The 19,539-nt window shown below is 48.3% G+C and overlaps 1 protein-coding gene across 1 annotated transcript in view; it reads right to left on the reverse strand.

Annotated features, from left to right (window-relative positions):
* The window catches only part of LOC149355611 (uncharacterized), a 47,213-nt gene extending 28,513 nt beyond the window's left edge, over nucleotides 1-18,700 (reverse strand). Inside the window, exons 1-4 of the mRNA XM_089576146.1 lie at nucleotides 18,686-18,700; nucleotides 11,563-11,631; nucleotides 4,705-5,088; nucleotides 3,064-3,290 (exon numbers count right to left, since the gene is read on the reverse strand). Of these exons, the coding sequence (XP_089432272.1) occupies nucleotides 3,064-3,290; nucleotides 4,705-5,088; nucleotides 11,563-11,631; nucleotides 18,686-18,700 (695 nt within the window). The remainder of the gene's footprint in view (nucleotides 1-3,063; nucleotides 3,291-4,704; nucleotides 5,089-11,562; nucleotides 11,632-18,685) is intronic.
* Nucleotides 18,701-19,539: the final 839 nt, after the last annotated feature.

The following is a 19,539-nucleotide window of genomic DNA, read 5'->3' on the forward strand; positions in this document are numbered from 1 at the left end:
GTCCGCTGTCAACGCGTAGCCGTTGTTCCGAAATTCCATCACATAAAGGAGAAGCTCTTCTTCCAGTTCAGGAAACTCGCACGGCTTGACTCGACTCGGAAAGCGCGCTTTTTGCAGCTTGTGTTTCTCTTTTGGTTGCACCATCATCGGATGCACTTCTCGGCCACGTCAAATTTCCTGCCCGCCGCACGCTTACCGACCGCGTTCGAGAGCTAACTCCCAGCCGTGTAGCTTAAGGTGCTTGCCCATCGCGCTAAAACTGTGAAGCTCGGCGGCAGCACGCGAAAGCCACTATCACGGCGAACGCGCTAACACGCATGCTAACACGCCACGAAAGGCTGGAGCTGGCAATACTGATGCCGATGTGAACAGCGGAAAATCGTGACAGAGAAAAATGTTGATGATAATGATCACGGCGCCATCCATAGATGGCACTTGGAAGCTCCGGTGCACGCGCGTGGCCTCCGCGAACGGCGCAGCGCCGGAGCAGATCGCGGCCGCGATAAGATCCGGCGGCGCGCCCGAAGCGCGCTTCGATCGCGGAGGCCACGGCGTGCGCGTAGCCTCCACGATCGTATTCGCGTTCCGTGTTCGGGACTAAAGACTCGGCACAGATGAGTTCCGTGAACTCAGACTACGGTTCAAGTTCGTGCGGCGGAAGACATTCAAGGACAGTACGAATTCGAAAACCTGCGAGCGCAATGTGCCGACTCGCGCAGAATTTCAGCGTCGCAAGAGGCTCCCTTTAAGCTTGAATTTCGTTTTGTTTGATCAAGTTTTCGATATCTCCTGCAGTCTGAATTAATGAGGTTCCACTGTACACATTATATGGCGGCTTGGGTACTGGTGGTGAATGCGAACGAGGTCCGAAAAATCGAGTGGTCAGTTGCGGTGCATCTGAAATTTCAAGCGCTCTTACACATTGGCTCTATGGGCCATGTCGCGGTGCCGCGAAAAAGTCCGAATAATCAAGCATGTCCGAAAAATCAGGCGTCCGAATTTTCGGTCGTCGACTGTACTGAGCGAAAGCAGGTTTTTGCAGGTGGACACCAACACCATGTACATGAAAGCAAGACTGACGTGTCCACTGACCCAGGGAACCAGTTCTGTGCCTTTCCTTTCGTCAAAATCAACCAAGCTCTACAACATTGTTAAGGCCAGTGCCCCAACTTGTTTTGTTTGGACTTAAAGGGGCCCAGAAACACTATCTTAGTTGACTGTTTTGCCTGTTGATCGCATACAGTAAGTTACAATGGTGCTATTAGCGTCGGTAATACCACGTATATTCCGTTTTATAATATTTTAATGTCCTCCAAAAAACACATTCATGGCTCCGATGGTGTCCCCACACAGTGGCGGGTTTTAGCAGCGGATATGACATCACCTGGCGCGAGCTTGATGATGAGACAAACAGTGAATATACTGCAAATTGTGTGAATAAATAGAGAAACATTTTGTCACCTGTCTGCGTTTTAAATTAGATCAACAAAAACAACTTGTTCGTCTTGGATAAAAGTCTTAGATAAAAGCTCTGCAAAGCAAGTAAAATAAAAATACACCACCAGGGGCTCTGGCGTGGAAACGACGCTGCCAGCCTCAGCAAGAACGAGTTACAGAGAGCAGGAAACCGTGGAGTGCAAACTTCCGTGACGTGCTCTGGCAGGCTGTTTTCATTGGTTGCGCCAGGTGCCGTCATTGGGAGAGCGAAACAGGAGTGGGAAGCCCCGTCAAAATCGAGTTGAGGGCAGCGTTTTGTTTGCTTGTATTTTGAAATTTCTTCATTGAATAACTCCCGTTCCTGTGCATCGATTCATGTAATTCTTTTTAAGTTGGCATCTGTGTGACATCAAGAATCCACCTGAAGTATAGCTGGTATCCCCCCGAGCAGTGTTTCGCAGCCCCTTTAATGCTTAATGCGGTTTTGTTTGGACTTAAGCCCCATTTGTTGGAGCTACTCACCCTGAACTGAGAAAGTGCTATTGCCTTATGTTTTATCGCACTCCAGACTGATTAAAAGAGCCATGGCTAGCCTTTGCCTAGGGAATGCCTTGCAGAAGAGCTGCCCACATGCAGTGAATGACAGCTTTCACCAGCAAGTCCGCCGCCTTAGTGACGCGGGTTATTCGGCTGACGTGCTGACTGCAGTTGGTGAGTCAATGCTGCAGATAATTAAGAACCATAACCCACACGAGTCCGGAAATGCTAGAGTGGAGGGGAAGAAAGTTGAGGCGGCGCCCTATCTTCACGGTGTCTCGCATAGCCTGAAAAAAGTGGCCCAACGGCATGGCAGACGGTAGTCTTCTCTGCGCCTTGTAAGATGTCTAGTTTATGTTCACAGATCGCGCAGGCCAATGAGGGGAGGAAGTCCAACAGCTGCACTGTGAAGCACGCCAACAAGTTTGTTGCTTGTTCGACTCGTGTCGTTTACAAGTTACCCCTGTCATGTGGTAGGGTGTACACGGGCCAAACTGGCAGATGTGTTAATGACCAGGCACGTGAACATAACAATTTCCTGGAAAATTTTTCTATCAAAATAATCTTCCACGTCATTGCAGGATTTGTAAAAACTGTGTTCCGGCTTTTAACAACATTTCAGTAATCAGAAAAAGAAAAAAACAGGGAGGAGAGTGAAATCCTTGAGGCCTACCATATTAGGTTGCAAGGCAGTAGTGACACATGCGTCAGTGCACCGTCTTTGCATCTCACTAGGAAGTTAATTTCCTAAGTAGAAGTGTGCGCGTGCAAGTTTGATAGGCAAAATATCTGTCTTTGTTGTTTGCCAGTTATGGAGCGTGTATCCACTCCTTGGTGATTCACCACATATGTATTTGTTTGTTTTTAAGTGTGTCTGATATGCACGCGTCTTCTGGTGAGCTAGGTTGGCCGTTTCTCGATTGAACTTCAGTTGTTAGTCCAGCGTTGTCCTGTGTTCTCCTGGTGTCTCGTACTTTACATGGTTACCTTGTTACTGTTTGGTTTGGTTTTTGAGAAAAGGAAATGGAGCAGTAACTGTGCACGAGCATATACGCCACTTAGGAAGAAGGACCATAGGCAGTGGCATACCCGTGGTCCCGAAGCTGGCTGGTAGAGGGCGCCAGGAACTTGAACTCCCTCAGGCCAACACGCATTCCCTCGCGCACGAAGCGGGCAGCAACCGCCTCCAGGATGTCGTCCCGCGACGAGTGCAAGTTGAGCGTGAACGACAGCTTGTCCAGGTTGTCGTCTCTGAATGACACGCGGATGGCGAACTCGGCGTTGAAGTGCCGCAGCACTCTGTTCTCAAAGTGGACCTGCGGCGGACGCGCAATAAAACAGTGCTGCAGTCTTGAAGCTACTCTAGGCTACCGATGAGCCTGCGGAGAATAAAAACAGGGCCGCAAAATGAAAGGGCTGCACACCGAAAAACACCAGATCAGGGTGTGCCCAAAGCCGTGCAAGCGAATTCGATTCAATTCTTTCTTCTAGAAGCATGCACAATCCTCGAAATGCTATCTGGGCAAAAGGCTGCATAAAAACAGCTTGCATAAGCCCAGGCACCCAGTTTTCAGCATTGGTTTTGATGTTGTAAGAGATACCATCTCTATGGAACACAAAACAAAAAGGTAACACCTTTAAGGAGACAGTAAGCTATGTACGCAGTACACAATAAAACCACCACTTGCATAAGCAAAAGATGTACTTTAAACAGCAAACATTGAAAACTAAACAATAGTAGAAGAAAAGAAAGTAGAAGTAAAAAAATGCTGTACAGCTTGAAACTTGGCCGAAATTAAGCCAAGTGCTGGCTTTAGCACAAATAAAGAACAAGAGAACAATCTTTCAGAAGTACTTAAATATTCACATAAAACTAATAGCTTCGGTAATTAGTTTTCTCCCCAAACCGTAAAACTGGAATGCCATCTAAAGTTGCTCCATCTCCGAGAGTTAAGATTTTTCTCGTTCATTACCTGCGTGTTCAAGTGAACGAGTATTGTTTTCAATGCATCATTTTCTTCTTTGTTGCATGCCCGCGCCGCCTTCTTTCTACGTTCATACCCAGCTTTACTTTTCCTGCGCGCGCTGCACGCTTTGCCTCACGGCCTGAAGGTCTTCAAAAAGTTGGCTTCTTCTCGCAACAATTTAGCTTGATGGTGAAGCCACCTCAAAGAGCGCCTTCGGTATTTATTTGCCTCGCGATCCTACACTTCGCGCATGCCGTAATGTCATCATTGCACGGGGAGTACATCGCCACGACCAGACGATCTTTACTATGGCCGTTTCTTCGAAAAAATCACTATAATAAAAAAAAATGTACAGCCGTATAGCTATGGAAGGCAAAATTGGACCGCAGCTTCACTTAACTGTATCCGAGTTTTCACTGTAACCGAGTTTACTATAGCAGGGTGCTACAATTCAGCCAGACGCTCTTTACTATAGCCATTTCTTTGAAAAAATTACTATAAGCAAAAAAAAATGCACAGCCATCTATGGAAGGCGAAATGGGACCACAGCTTCACTTTAGTATATATCCGAGGTTTTACTATAACCGAGTTTACTATAGCAGGTTGCTACGATTCAGTTTTAGGGAAAAGACATTTTTCAGACCTTGTCTTTCTGCAGACTAACATATGCATTGATACAGAGCCTGCCGACTAATCCCTGTAATTCCTCGACAGGAACCGAAAGAACTAGCATAAAAAAAAATGACACAGTCAAGCGCCACACCTGTGCACGACGCAGAATGATTCGCCCTGGCGTGATGAACACGCTCTGAACAAGACAGGTGCCGCCAGCAAGCTGCGGGGGCTTCTCGTCCCGAAAGAGGGCGCAGCAAGCCTCGAACGCCTGCTTGAACAGCACATTTCCCGCGTCGATGCTGGACACGATGCGGCTGAGTGCCCGCTCCACCATGGACTGCTCCTTCTTCGACTGCTGTTCGAGCTCCCGCATGAGCGTGTCGAACGCCATCTCGGACATGAGCACCATCTGGTCGAGGACATCGAAGGTGATGTGCAGGGTGGCCTGGAAGGCATAGGCGCAGGAGAACGGCAGGATCTTCTGGATGGACTCGCACCGCTTCTGCACAGCCAAGTGTAGCCGAGAGTTGTGCTGCGATCCCCACCACCCTTGACTTGTGGACCACACAGTGCAAAGAAGGACCTATTACTAGATTCGGTAGGGAGAAGGCAGGAAGATGGGTTTTCTGAAAATACGAAGAAGTGAAAAAGGGAGGGGAGGGGGGACAACGACAAGTCCTCATGCCGAAATGTTGGCTAAGCACCCTGATGCTCCCCCTCCCCTGTACACTTTGTGTTGTCCACTACTGGACAGTTAAGCATAAACTGCTGTCTACAAAGTGATATTGCAGCTAAAGGATCTATGCAAACAGTGAACTATGCTGTAACCGGTGTTATCAGACACCATTTAGGTCTCTTATACATGCTGTCCGTCAAGTTGGGGGGGGGAGAGAGCAAACAGAACTACAGAAATGTGTTAACTGCAAAATGTAAGGAGAGATTGGTCCAACATGACTCCTTCCAAGATCTATGCTCCATTTTTCAACAGATTTCTAGAGCGGTTCTTCTCAGTCGCCAATGACCAAACCCACCTTTATCACATCACATATTTGACATTTTTCTCTCTTTCATTTTGCTTTTTGTACCATCGCTCTTTTCTAAACCCAACATACACCAATATCTCACACACAATACGTTGCCAAGTCTCCAGTTTTTCTCATTCGCTGGCATGCACGTCAGTGTTCACGAAATTTTTATTCAGGCACAGCGCCGTCTGCCCAACTCATTTTTGACAGAAAAGTGGTCTCCCGTAGACTGCGCCTAGTTTACTGGATAAACGCATGTAAGGACCCCGCTTTCTTTCCAGATCAGAGGACCAGTTTTCGGGATGGAGCCCATGTACGCAACGGGCGAAAAATATATACATGCATTTTTAAGTAAAAACAACACACCAACCAGGGAATGAGTGGCATTTACTCTACTTGCCTCAGAAAGCGTGCTTTTATCAACTCAGCTCAGCCAGGATATACAGAGTGAAAGCTCTGTCAGCAAGCACTGCAATTATATAAGAGGGGGCAAATTCACTCTTGCGCTTGGCAGTCACTTCTGCCACTGCGCTGAACGCTGCTCTGGACGCTCACTCTTGTACGAGGGGATGCTGAGAAGTTCCTGGCTTTGCCCCCTTTGACGTCAAATTGAAAAATTAGTTTGGTACCACAAAAATGCATGATATCTGTTTATGTAACTCTGTAAGAATCAGATGTTTCTGATTTTTATAACTATCTTGAATTTCAGGTAGAACGTGAGATGGCAGAGGCACAAGCAAGTTTCACACCTGTGGAGTTACGGGTCGTGATGAACTTTTTGTTTCTGCAGGGAAAGTCTGCAAAAGACCTTCACAGTGAGATGTCACAAACACTACGGCAGAAGCGTCCTTCCTACAGCACTGTCAAATCTTGGGTTCCTCGTTTCAAGGCTGGTCATTTCACTGTTGAAGATGAGCCCCGTAGTGGGCGCCCCACAGCCTCAACAGACCCGACAACAAGCGGTTCTGTCCATAAGCTGATAATTGAGGATCGGCGAATATCCGCCAAAAAGATAGCCCAGATACTGGACATCTCCCAGGAACGCATTGGTTTCATTATTACCAATATCCTAGACATGCGCAAGCTATCAGCGAAGTTGGTGCCGAAATGCTTGAAGAGTGAACAGAAGGAGGCTCGAGTTGAGGCATTCAGGCTGTTTTGACCCATTTTGATTCTAGAAAACACTTTTTGGATAGATTAGTGACTGAGGATGAAGCATGGCCCCACATTTATCATCCCGAAACCAAGGAACAGTCAAAGGAATGGCGCCTCAGTGGGTCCCCGCGGCCGAAGAAATTCCGCGCACAGAAATCGGCCAAAAAAGTCATGGCATCAATTTTCTGGGATAAAGATGGTGTGCTGTCGCTGGACTACCTATCTCAGGGCTGTAGTATAAGCGGATAATATTACGCTGGCCTCCTCGACAAGCTGAAAGAGGCAATTAAGACGAAACGCCGGGGAAAGCTGAACAAAGGAATCCTTTTGTTGCAGGACAATGCACCTCCGCACACGTCCAAATTTGTGGCTGTCAAACTGAAAGCCCTCAGTTTCCAATTGGTCCACCATACCCCCTATTCACCTGACCTGGCTCCTTCTGACTACCATCTGTTCCCCAACTTGAAGAAACATCTGAAGGGTCGTCATTTGGACGACACTGCTGACGTCAAACTTGCTGCTGAAAGCTGGTTTGACGACTTAACACATAATTTTTTTTTTAAATAGACTAGAAAAGCTGAAAGAACGATGCAACAAGCGCATATCAGACTCAGGGGGCAATATGTTGAATAAATGTGCACTGTCAAAACTCTGACTACATTCTTTCTGTGCAAAGCCAGGAACCTCGTACTCGTGGCACGTGATGCATCGCCTGCCACGTGATGCACCACCTGCCACGAGTGCAAGAGCGAGCGTCCAGAGCGGCGGACGTGACTGCCAAGCGCAAGAGCGAATCACGTGACACATCACATCCCACAAGTGGCGAGGAGGAGCGGCTGAACAGCAGCCGGCGCAGCGGTGGACGTGACTGCCAAGAGCGCAGCTGCAACATAGGCGAGTCACATGGCATGACATCATAGTCACATGCATGCACCTCCCATCAGAGGTCAAATCTCAGAGCCAGATGACCTTCAGGCTCAGCATGGGAGTAGTAGAGCTTTTCCCTCTAAAAGGTTCCACAAGCAGTTATAAAGTGGCGATTGCTTTGAAGAGCAGCAGACTTACTGTCAAACCCGCCGACTCCTTGCTGAGCCGCTGGTAATTAAGAGGGTTGTGGCTTTTGTCGGCATTAAGTCTTCACCAGAAGTGCCTGGACCGCTTTGTGGCTTTGGTTTATGTCTGTCTGCCGTTTCTCGTATTCTTCCTTTCTCTTAAAAGCCTAGCCGTGGTGCGGGTGCACAACTTCTCTATACCTCTTTGTTTTGGCCAACACAGTTCCCACTTCAAGTTATTGATCAATTCGCTCTTGCCCTACCATAAGCTTGCCGTCCCGGTTAGCTCAATTGGTACAGCGACTGCTCCGGTGGTCCCGGGTTCGAACCCCGGACCAGGACGAATTTTTCTTTAACTGCGGAGTTTCTGAGAAAGCTGCAAAGCTCTTTGTAGCCGTATGGCTGCGCTTGGGTGGATGTCAATCAGTAATTACTCCCTTATCACAAATCTACTCCACCTTGGGGGATACCCCTAAATATTTGACCAGTATTCACTATTCAACTCGCATTTAAGCTACTGCCAGTTAGTGGGGGGTACTACAACTATTGTGATACATTCCAGCGGCTAAAAAGACACGGACGAAGGTAGACGAGACAGGACGAACGCCGGACTTCAACTGAGGTTTATTTCACAAACAGCGATAATATACAAAAGAGGGCGCAAGGAAAAGTAATCTGTGACAAGATTAACCCATAATCAAAAAAAGTGCAGAAGGCTCCTTTGCCATGCCACTCATGTTTTCCACATCGGCGCACCTACTATCTATCGCCTACCTGGCTGAATCCACCCGTTTGCCTTCAGGTAATCTACTGCTCTACGCTTAAAGATACTACAACATTCACTAACCTTGAACACATTCATTTAATAAAGGGGGAAGCTGGTCTTAGAAAAAAATCATTTTTGTTAATGAAGCCACAATAATGGCATCGAAGAATCATGTACTTTTGCATGCTGATTCCAAATATGTAATTTTATGTAAAGCAAGTCCTTGCGCACTTATATAATATGTTATTTAACTTTTTGCCAAGAGCTTTCAATAAAGTTTGCTGCAGGAAACTTGCTAGGACACATGCCATTGGCTTGTCTTGACATCAGACTATACAATAAGAGCAAAATTATTATCCTGCCTATCGTAGAAGTCAAGTTGCAGGGTTCTGAATTTGCCACTTCACAAACGGGAAGAAACTGATGATTTCAAAACCCTATAACTCACTTTCTATAACAGTCAGGATGATAATTTTACCCTTATTGCACAGTTTGACGTTAAGAGAAACCAATGGCATGGAATCTAACAAGTTCCCTGCAGCAGAATTTCTTTGAAACTATCAGCAAAAGTTACCTAACATATTGCATAAGTGCACAAGGACTTGTAGATAAAATTAAATTACATATTTGTAATCAGCATGCAAAAATGCATGTTCCCTTAAGATTTCATAGTTGTGACTTTCTTAATAAAAATTTATTTCAAAGACCCTCTTCCCCCCCTTAATGCAAAAATATCTCCGAAATACATATATTTAATTCACCGTCCCGACATCCAGGTGCAACTTTCTTTCGTCGTTCCAGAGTCATTAAAGCACATAATCATTGTATCGCCTTAGTGTCACTTTCAAAACAGAAATCAAGAATAATATAACAAACCTTAACAATTTAGCAGAACTAAAGAAAAAAGAATCGGTGTATCCAACAAACATGGCGAAGAATGGACAGTGCCGACACCCCGACTAAATCTTGTTAAAGAATGCTCTCAATACACTCTTCCATCTCTTCTAAATAGGCATATCCACATTAATTTCGATTTGTTTTCCTGTTCACACCGAGAACTTCATAATTTGTTTTTTAATAACGTGGTTTAAATTTCCTTATGTATACATATTGCTGTTTTGAGCATTCTTTGGTGTTTCCTTGATGTGCTTGTTTTTAAAATTGTATAAACTCTCATGCTGCCTCCCTGCCAATCATTAGGATCGCGGACTCGTCAAACTGCTTAAGGGCAGCAATTTCTATGATTACTCCATCTGTATTGTTAGATGGGAAACAAACTTTGAAACTTATTCAGCGAGCATTTTCACTGTGAATAATGCAGATTGGTTACCTTGTATTTAGTGTGGCTAGTCACTGTTAATGTGTACGGTTCTACTGGTGTTTGCTTTTCGCATGACATGATCAGACTGTTTGCTCAGGACGGCCCCGATGGAGTTCGCACTCCTGGGTGTTCTCCTTCCATGAATGGCAGCTTAGCAGTTGACTTGCTCCCTTCCGAAGTTTTTGGTCTTAAATTGAACTCCATCACCGAAGAGTATAAAATTCTTAGCATCTACAGGCCTAAAAACACCTAGCCCCCCCTGTAAGAGGTTCTAATATTGTTCACTGACCATGCTGCTGCTTCTGTATACACCCTTTCCACCATAACTTTATCCTCCAGTGCAATGTACAGTGAATGTGTTTTCTGTTGTACACACTAAATTATTTTATCATTACTCATTATTATCAGTTGCCCACAAACAGCAAAAGGCTCAACACAATGGTACCTGCAATGAAGAATACAGGAAATGACAAATAGACAAATAGGGGGGCCACAAATAATGAAGGAAAGCCAAAACAGCATTAGAAGCCTTAAGATATATGCTGCAGCAAGCCCCTTCATTCACTCAAGTCCACATAGTACCTAGAAATGTTGATTAGGCCTAAGGTTTTTCACGTTGGACTATAAACACCAATAGCTACAATGTGTATGTCACCAGTTGTACCTCAAAAGGTTTTTGTGAATATCTCCAGACATGGCACGTCAAAACTCAAAAACAAAATGCCATCAGCCAGTGGTTTTCCAGGCCTGCAGGTCACGCAGCAAACCACCACCTTCATCATCATCATCAGCCTGACTACGCCCACTGCAGGGCAAAGGCCTCTCCCATGTCTCTCCAATTAACCCTGTCCTTTTCTAGTAGCGGCAACCATATCCCTGCAAACTTCTTAATCTCACCTGCCCACCTAACTTTCTGCCGCCCCCTGCTACGCTTGCCTTCCCTTGGAATCCACTCCGTCACCCTTAAGGACCACCAGTCATCTTGCCTTCGCATTACATGCCCTGCCCAAGCCCATTTCTTCCTCTTGATTTCAACTTGGATGTCATTAACCCGCGTTTGTTCTCTCACCCACTCCGCCCACTTCCGATCTCTTAACGTTACACCTACTATCATTTATCTTTCCGTAGCTCACTGCGTTGTCCTTAGCTTGAGCTGAACCCTTCTCGTTAGCCTCCACGGTTCTGCCCCATAGGTGAGTACCGGTAAGATACCAGCAAGAAACCGGTAAGATAAGGCAGCAAACCATACCATGGAACAACAAGCAAGTCTGATAGTCGGCCTCGATGTGCACTTCAAGCATCCTCTCTCTACTGCTCTGTGCAATGAGCAATTCCTGTACCAGCTCTGCATAACCTGACAACAGAGTCCATTACCCAGGCAACTGGGCAGGTCCAAAGAGGGGGATGTGTGGAAAAAAAGCAAGAGCCTCTGGCCTCTCCCCCCCCCCCCCCCCCCCCTAGGTTAGCAGCAAGCATTGTTCGAGCTGTCACTTAGAAAGCAGTTGTGACCACATAATCTAATTACAGAATGTTGTTTCTTGCTCTTCCATATCCACCGACAACATGCAGAATGTTTGTCTGGGTGCGTTCTTGTGCTTTTTCCTGTTTCCTGTTTCATATTATGTAGATATGAAAAACACTTATTTTAAAACACGTGTAAGCAAGTGCTTGCACACTTGCCACTTACGCTTGCACAGGTGGTTCCTTGTCGAACCAGATCGCGCCTGCCTCTCCCACGAGCGTTCGATTTCACCCACTAGCACACGGATTTTCGCCTCTCCCCAGAGGGCGCTACATCTTTCGAAAACGGCGGATTTCTTTCCCAAAGGCAAGTACTCGTAAACGTTTCATGCGAGAAGTGACACATAGCAACTTCGAATATGCGAAAAAAAAAAATCCTTCGCTTTTATGAAAAAGGCAAAAATGCGCAGCGACACCGGCTGGTCTGTACTGCTTTTCCGCAACTGCATTCCCCGCCTGTAATCATATGGGCGATATGGGCCGTGAGACTCATCTGAAACACTCGGGTGAGCCACAATAAAAGGCCGTAACTTATAACGGAATACACCCTAAAAACTGCAAATCAGCCCCAGATTTGCCATGCCTCTAAACAAGATCGAACGTCCGCCAGTTCGTACAATCGAACTAAAAATATCGATGTCGCTAACCTAACCAGCGCTCACGCAAAGACGCAGTTTGACAGAAGAGACGACGAACAGCTCTGAAAATGCATGCGATCGGGCTGCACGGGTCCTCACTACTACAGCAGCAACAGTTAAGAACATCCTCGAAGTAGCCAGAACTGAGCCACGTCAGTTACATGTGAACGCTTGAAGGCTGTATCAAATGAATGATCACAGCTGTCATCAGTAGCGCGACCGGTGCGGCATGACAAAGCATGCTGTGCCGACTGCATCGGGTAAGCATAAAAATCGGGAGGCCCGAAACGTTCGGCAGCTAGGCGGCAGCAGAACGAACGCGACGGTGTGTGCGAATATGTGTCACCCTGTAACCGTCATCAAGGAAAGCATTGCAAGACCGCGCGCAAAAAGACGATTAGCAAACTAACAATTCATTACAGTCTGCTTATTATGCGAGAAATAAACCCGCCGTGCCTTACCTTTAGAGTTCACCACGGCATGGCACCCACTGCTGTCGCCGTCTTTGTGGCAGATGGAACGCGAGCACGCGCAGCCACGAATCACGATAGCGCGCTCCACTGCCACAACTACCGCGGTGCACGCGCCGGCGGCGACTGATTGATATGCAACCGTTTGCTGCTCTACACAGAGCCACCAAGAATACTACAGTTAAGATACCCATAGGGTTCATGCATAAAAAAACGGTGGTTCAAGTTGGCCAAAATTTAGGTTTACAGATTGCAGCGACACTACCAATGGCGCAAACCATCGTTTATGCGCAAACTGTGTTTCAGTTCCAAAGTTATAAATTATTAGTAAACAAACAACCTTCTGGCAAAAAAAAAATTAATGAAACAGATCCTCAAAAGGTAAATTAGGAAGTACAAGAAGAAAAAGAAGAAAAAAAACTGCTTTCAAAACATAATAACGTTATCAAGTAACAGCTTTTATTTTTCACTTCTAGATAGCGCTGCCATCCGTAAACACTAGTGACTGTAGTTTTGGGAGAACCGCGAAATGGATTAAGACAAATAAAGATGGACAGCTTGATTTTACACAGTGCATCGAAATAGCTGCGAGAACGACCGCTGTGGATTATTAGACATCGAAGGGGCTTGTGACAATGTAAAGCTCGCCCTGTTATTGCAAATAGGGTGTGAGCTGTGACACAATGTGTTTATTACAAGAAGTTACAAGGAAAACAACATGTGCCCCTTGGTTTCTGTGGCTGTTGGCTTCTCTCATATTTATAACGAGCCCCTCATTCCCCTTCCCTTGTTTGCTTAATAGACAATATGCGAAATTGCTTGGCGGTCTGGCAACACCGCGCCCACAACTTCCGGTTTCCATCTTGGCTCGGTCGAGCTCGTCGAGCTGGTGCATCGTTTGCTATGCGTACTTTCTTCTTGCGAGTGGAATTTCAACAGGCAAGCTTCAGCTGCTGCGTTGTTTTCACAGCTGATCTTTGACCAAATGTAGGTGCTTTCAATAAGCGCCAGCTTACTCCTACCGCGTCCTCAGCTTCGCTTGAAGTCTGGCGCTGATGATCGCAATAATCGGCACTCGGAAGTGGGTTGGAAAGTCGAACCGTGACCGTGTGCTGTTGTCGTTTTAATGCTCGCATTAAAGCACCAGTTATAGCGTCACGCATTATCATGGCTATTTTATTCCCAGGTGGACGCGAATTCATCTGGTAGGGTAGCGAGCGGTTATTCTGCGGTGAGTGCGCACGTGTGTTGACAAACTTCTGTGACAGTGCTAACTTTCGCTCGCGCCGACGCCAGGACCTTCCCCCCTCCCCCACCCCCACCCGAGAGGCATGGGAGACTGCCCTCCTCAACTGCTCCACACTGGAGTCCCAAAGGGCTCTGGTCAAGCGGGCGCGAGACGGGGCCTCGTCATGCGGTGTCCCGGACTAAGGATACCGACCATGCAGCAGGGTTATTTTTTTTTTTAACCCTCAAGCTCTCTTTGATTAAAGTTTTTCACCACCACCACCATCATGCATTGCAGTATAGTCATACAAGACCCTTGACCAGCTGCGTAATTCGATTCCTTTACTGTAATGTGCAATGCGCATCCGCGGTTTTCAACGTCACCGTTTCAGAGCCCGGCGTCGGTTGATTTTCGCCACAATTCGTTGAAACCGCGTCCTGCTTAAGACGCAGTCAGTCGACATTAACAAGAGGAAAGTAGGCATGCAAATATAGTTAAAAATATTGTAAGCAAAGACTCAGCTTTTTTTTTCACTGATGAGCACTGAGCCACCGCGGCGGCTTGATTAGAGAAAGATGCTACAGCTGTAGGTGCATGCACGGACTCGATACGCTGGTTAAGCTGTGTGTGCAGGGGCGAAATTAGCATGTTCGGTTGCTTCCGAAACTTAATTAGCTTACTCCCAAACTTGGACAAATGGCTTTGTTGCGAAGCAAGCTGTTGGAGCTTGCCACAACGATAATAAAATCTGATGGCCTGAAGCGTTTTCAGAACACTGTTGCACGTACTTTCAAGCTTAGAAATGCGTCCCTCCTTCATAATAAAGTAGGTATATTATTCGCTTCTTTTTTTTTTAGATTTTCGTCGCCGCAGATATCGAAGGTATAGGAATCCTCAAGAAATGAAGCATTCGCACCTCAGTTTTTATACGTAGGGTGTATTGCTTCACAATTAAAGACTCCTTAACGCGCATAACATATGCGTATGGTCCAGAGAGTTTACTCGCCCTTCTAAAACTCATTGAACACGGGAAAAACTTAACTGAACACGTAGCAAACTAAGCAGTAATCGGCATATGGTTCTTCGAGTCAACTTATTTCGCCACGGCACGAGCGATTGGCCCGCTCAAAAAAATTACCTTCTCTATTAAGTATGCGTCTATATATATTCACGCCCGACCGGAGAGTTGATAAATGCACGAAATCGGCTTCTAATTTTGATCAGAGACAACAAAGGCTGTGGTCCTTATCTTAATTTAAACGCAAATCACCTCGAGAGATTTGTCAAAAATCAGCGCAGAAAGCGAAAGCTGCGCACTGATCCGCGTGCTGACACATGATACCTCGCATGGCGTTTTGTGTTACTAAAACGTTGGGACGGAGTAAAAAAATAGAAAAGCTGGAACACACCTAGTTCTGGCACGCATTGTAGTGTCTTTTCCAAGTGGAGAGGGTAGCGCAACACTGCATCGGCATTTTACTTTTCAAACGAAGCGCAGCCGTTTTAACCCAACGCTGGGCAGCGGTTTCGTTTTCTGTACCGTACCAACATGGAGGACTTAGTTCTCGGAGCGCCGAGAGATGGCGCTGCGCATTTCGCATATCGTCTCGAGGGCCTCGGTTCTGGCAGCGGAAGTGACGTCAAAATTTAAGCTTAAAAAATCGGGCCACTAGCAACGTTGTCGTTGTTGCTAAGAAAACTCGGGCCACTAGCAACGGCGTACGGCGTCGTTAGCGTCGTTGTTGCTAGGGGCCCGAGTGTTTCTCGGTGGCGGTGGACGGGCTTTCGGCACGGTGTGTTCGGCCTTGCGTGTTAAAGTCTACATGCCTGGCGTCGTGACGTTACACACGCATCTAAGATTGCTTTTAAATGCAGCAAATAACCGCTCATTTGATATTTTGCTCGTCAAACTTGGTGTCGTTACGCGGAGCGATCGATGCATTGAAACATGCATTGAAATGAATCTCGCGAAAAGGTGGCACTCCGGAACCGCGCTTCGACACGCGAAAAAGCGTTGATTGTTTTGATCAGCGAACTTTCGCACCTCACCAAACAGCACAGAAACATGAAGCCGCTCTCGGCGATGCTGAGCTGCGTTTCGAAGGCCACACGGCGGGTGTACGGTAGCCCGAGGAGTATGGTGAGCTGAGCTATAAGCGGCGCGCAATGTAGTCTTTCTTCGCCTGGCATCGGAAAAGGTTCACCGCACCTGTGCGCCGGTCTGTGTCTAGGTGCGTGTTTGCGGGGAGGGAGGTGTAGGAGTTTAGCGGCGGGGGTGGTGGTGGTGAAAACATTTATTAATCATAGAGAGAGGTGTTGGGGGTCGTGACCTGAAGGGTCACGCCCTTACAACCACTAGGTGGGATGCCTAGTCAGGCACACCATTGGCGTTTGCCGCAGCCCGGGCGCGCTGCGTTAAAGGGCCACTGACCAGGGTCCGGACATTTTTGAAAAACAAGCCCACTGCATAGATGAGGCATCGAAGATAACCTCTGCAAAATACTAGAGCCATGCGCGCCCCGAAAAGCTGCGAAAATTCAAATCAAAGCCCATTCGTTCTTTCCTTCCTTCAAAAACGGGCCCGGCCCACTACTCTGCACCCCGTTGACGTCAAGGGGGGCTAAAGGCACTCCATTGGTGCATCGTTCTGACTGACGGGAGAAGGTTGGGCGTAGCCTTGGCGTCGCGTCGTCTGCACAACGCTTTCCGCAGCGCCTTCTGTTCTGGCTCATGCCTACAAACCCGCATGAAGGAACAAAAAAAAAAACTGCGGAGGGAGCGTGCGGAGACAGCCTTGAACCCTAGCCATAAAAAGTAAAGAAACAGTAAAACTGAGGGAGTTCGCTCGCCCCCCCCCCGCCGTGATCCCGTCACGAGACGCTCTGCGTGCGCGCTCCCTTCTCAGTTTCTTTTCTTCTATGCGAGCCCCCCAAAACAAGGTTTTAATTAGTAGTGCAGCAGAGCCTTTCCCTCGCTCGCCCACTTTACCGCTCCGCACACATACCGCTTATCTTTCGTGCATCTTGCGTACGCCTTGACTCCAATGAATGACATATGCTTTGGAGCCGAGAAAAGACACAAACACACAGAACACAAACACGCATGGAGAAAAGCAAACGGGCGGTTGCCGGGTCCGTGCTTCGCCGTGTGTTTCGAACACAACCGACTTCCGCCCCTCCGCTCGTGAAACGGTGGGGAGGCCTAAAAGAAAATGAAAAGGTGGCTCGTTAACTGGGAATGACAAACAGATGTATGAAAGGATGCGCTCGCTAACAAGTCTAGGTGGTCGAGCCGATCGCGCCTCTCGATCGTTCAGTGTGCGGAGAAAATGCAAAAACCAAGAAAAGAATTCTATTGAAGGCGGGGCCATGACGTCGCCCTGTGACGCACTCCCCAGACACCACGCCTCCGGCTTACACCGGAGAAGGAAGGGGTGATTTTGCCTTGCCGAGCCTACTCGACGAGGAGCGGGAGAGAAAAATTTCGAGGAGGGAATGGAAGGAGAGGAGGCTCGCTGAAAGAGAGGTAGAGAGTGTCTGCTGAGCTGGGGTGGTCCGTGGCCCTTTAAGGCCCTTTGGGCCTCGAGGGTGCAGCAACCGGACAGGGTCGCCTCCCAGTCCTTTCAGGTGGGGTTCGGGATCTGCTGGCAGGCCCACACAATGTGGTAGGTGTCAGACACCTCCCCACAGTGTGAGCACCGCCCGTCTAATTTAGGATCGAAATGCTTTAGAATTGCCGGGCACAACATCGTGTTGGTGAGCAGGCGCAGGAGTACCCGCTCGTTGACCTTCCCCAGCCCTTTGCATGGGGTGGGAAGAGTTTGGTGCGTGGATTTGTAATAATCGCGTATTTCCTTAAAAGTGTAAATCGGATTGAAATGGAAGTCCTGGTCGGCGTCGGGTCCCGTGGGAAATGCCCGGAGAGAGAGCGCGCGGGCGGCGGCGTCGGCTGCCTCATTTCCGTGGACGCCTTGGTGACCTGGAGCCCAAACGATAGATCGGTGCGCGGGATCCGAGTCTCGGCTACAATTTTGGTAAATACGTACGATAAGCTAGGGGAGTAACCCACCCTTGCGTGACGTTTCGACAAGCCCCTCGTGAATCGGTGATTATGTATTTGGAGGAGGTGTCAGAGGCTGCCAAACCTCTTCTGCGTGAATTGCTGACTGGGCCTTGAAAGTAAGGGCGTCTACTGTTTTACCCTCGTGGACGACCGCGGCCGTGTACCATCCCCTGGAGTCCGGGCCGGACGCGTCCACGTAGAAGACTCCTGGTTTGCTCCGAAAATGGCGGTCCAAGGCTTCCGCCCGCGCCAGGCGCCTGCCATTATGATCCTCTTTGGACATATTGGTGGGGAGAGGCCGCACGTGGGGGGCGCGTCTCCAGTGTACGGGAAGGCGGCATCTCTCCTCTGTGAATTGAGTGTGCTGGATGTGTAGTCGGGCTAAAAGGCGGCGACCCGACCCTGTCTTTGTGAGACGAGTGTATTGGTTGTTGAGGTGGGCCTCCCGAAGCTCCCTAAAAGTGTTCACCATCCCCAGTGCCATAAGGCGGCTGGTAGAGGTAGAAACTGGGAGGTCCAGCGCTCGTTTCATGATTTTGCGGAGGATGACCTCGAGGGAGTCCTCCTGTTTCCGCAGGTGGAGGTAGGGAGTCGAATGCAAGATTCGACTGGTCACGAATGCGTTCGCCAGCCGCAAGGCGTCTTTGCATCGTAACCCACCGCGCTTGTTAGAAACCCGGCGGACCATGCGGCCCACCTGGTCCCCCACCTGCCGGAGCTTGGCGAGTGTTGTGTCGCAGCGTCGCTGGTTGTGTATGAAGAGTCCAAGGACTCTGATTTCCTTGGATTCGCGAATGGGACCGCTTTGCAACGAGAGATTGATTTGGGTCGAGCATGTGCGCGAGGGACGTAAATGCACGAATTCCGATTTCTGCGGGGAGCATTGCAAACCACAGTCTTGAGCATAGCGGTCCACTATGCTGGCGGCCGTTTGCAGGCTAGTCTCCATATCCCCCAGGCGTCCTTGCGTAGCCCAGATGGTGATGTCGTCGGCGTATAGCGCGTGCTGGACCCCTTCGACCGCACCAAGCAGGGCGGGTAGGCGCATCATGGCAATGTTGAATAGCAGAGGGGACAGCACCGCGCCTTGTGGAGTCCCCCTCGTGCCGAGCAGGAAAGGTCCGTGCTCTTCGTCCTGTATTCGGATGTAGGACAGTCTGTCCGTGAGAAATTGTTTAACGTAATTGAAGGTATTGGCGCCGCCGTGAGTTTGACTCAAATGTGTGAGTATGACCTCGTGAGTTACGTTATCGGACGCTCCTTTCAGGTCGAGCGCAGGGACAATTTTATCGTTTTGGGGGTGTGTAATGGGGTTCAAGATTTCGCGGTCGAGTTGGAGCAGGACATCCTGTGCGGATCTATGTGGGCGAAATCCGAACATGGTGTCCGCGAAGGTGTTGTGTTGTTCGAGGTACTCGGACAGCCGATCCCGCACCATCGTCTCCATCAATTTTCCCACACACGAGGTGAGAGAGATGGGGCGGAGGTTGTCCGTGTCGATGGTTTGCCGGCCTTCGGGATGAAGGTGACAAGAGCCGTCTTCCAGTCAATGGGGAGCGGGGTTTCCCCCGTCCAGATCACATTGATGTATTCTAGAAGGCACTGGTACGCTGATTCAGGAAGGTTCGCCAAAAGTTTGACGGTGACCTTGTCCCGGCCCGGCGTGGTGCCCCTCTTCATTTTGGCCAGACCCGCCCGCAGATCGTGAAGCTGGAAAGGCTTGTCCAACTCCGAGTTTTCCCTGC

The sequence above is a fragment of the Amblyomma mixtum genome, chromosome 3 (assembly GCF_055824585.1).
Source record: "Amblyomma mixtum isolate Tamu chromosome 3, ASM5582458v1, whole genome shotgun sequence".
NCBI classification, from domain to species: Eukaryota; Metazoa; Arthropoda; class Arachnida; order Ixodida; family Ixodidae; genus Amblyomma; species Amblyomma mixtum.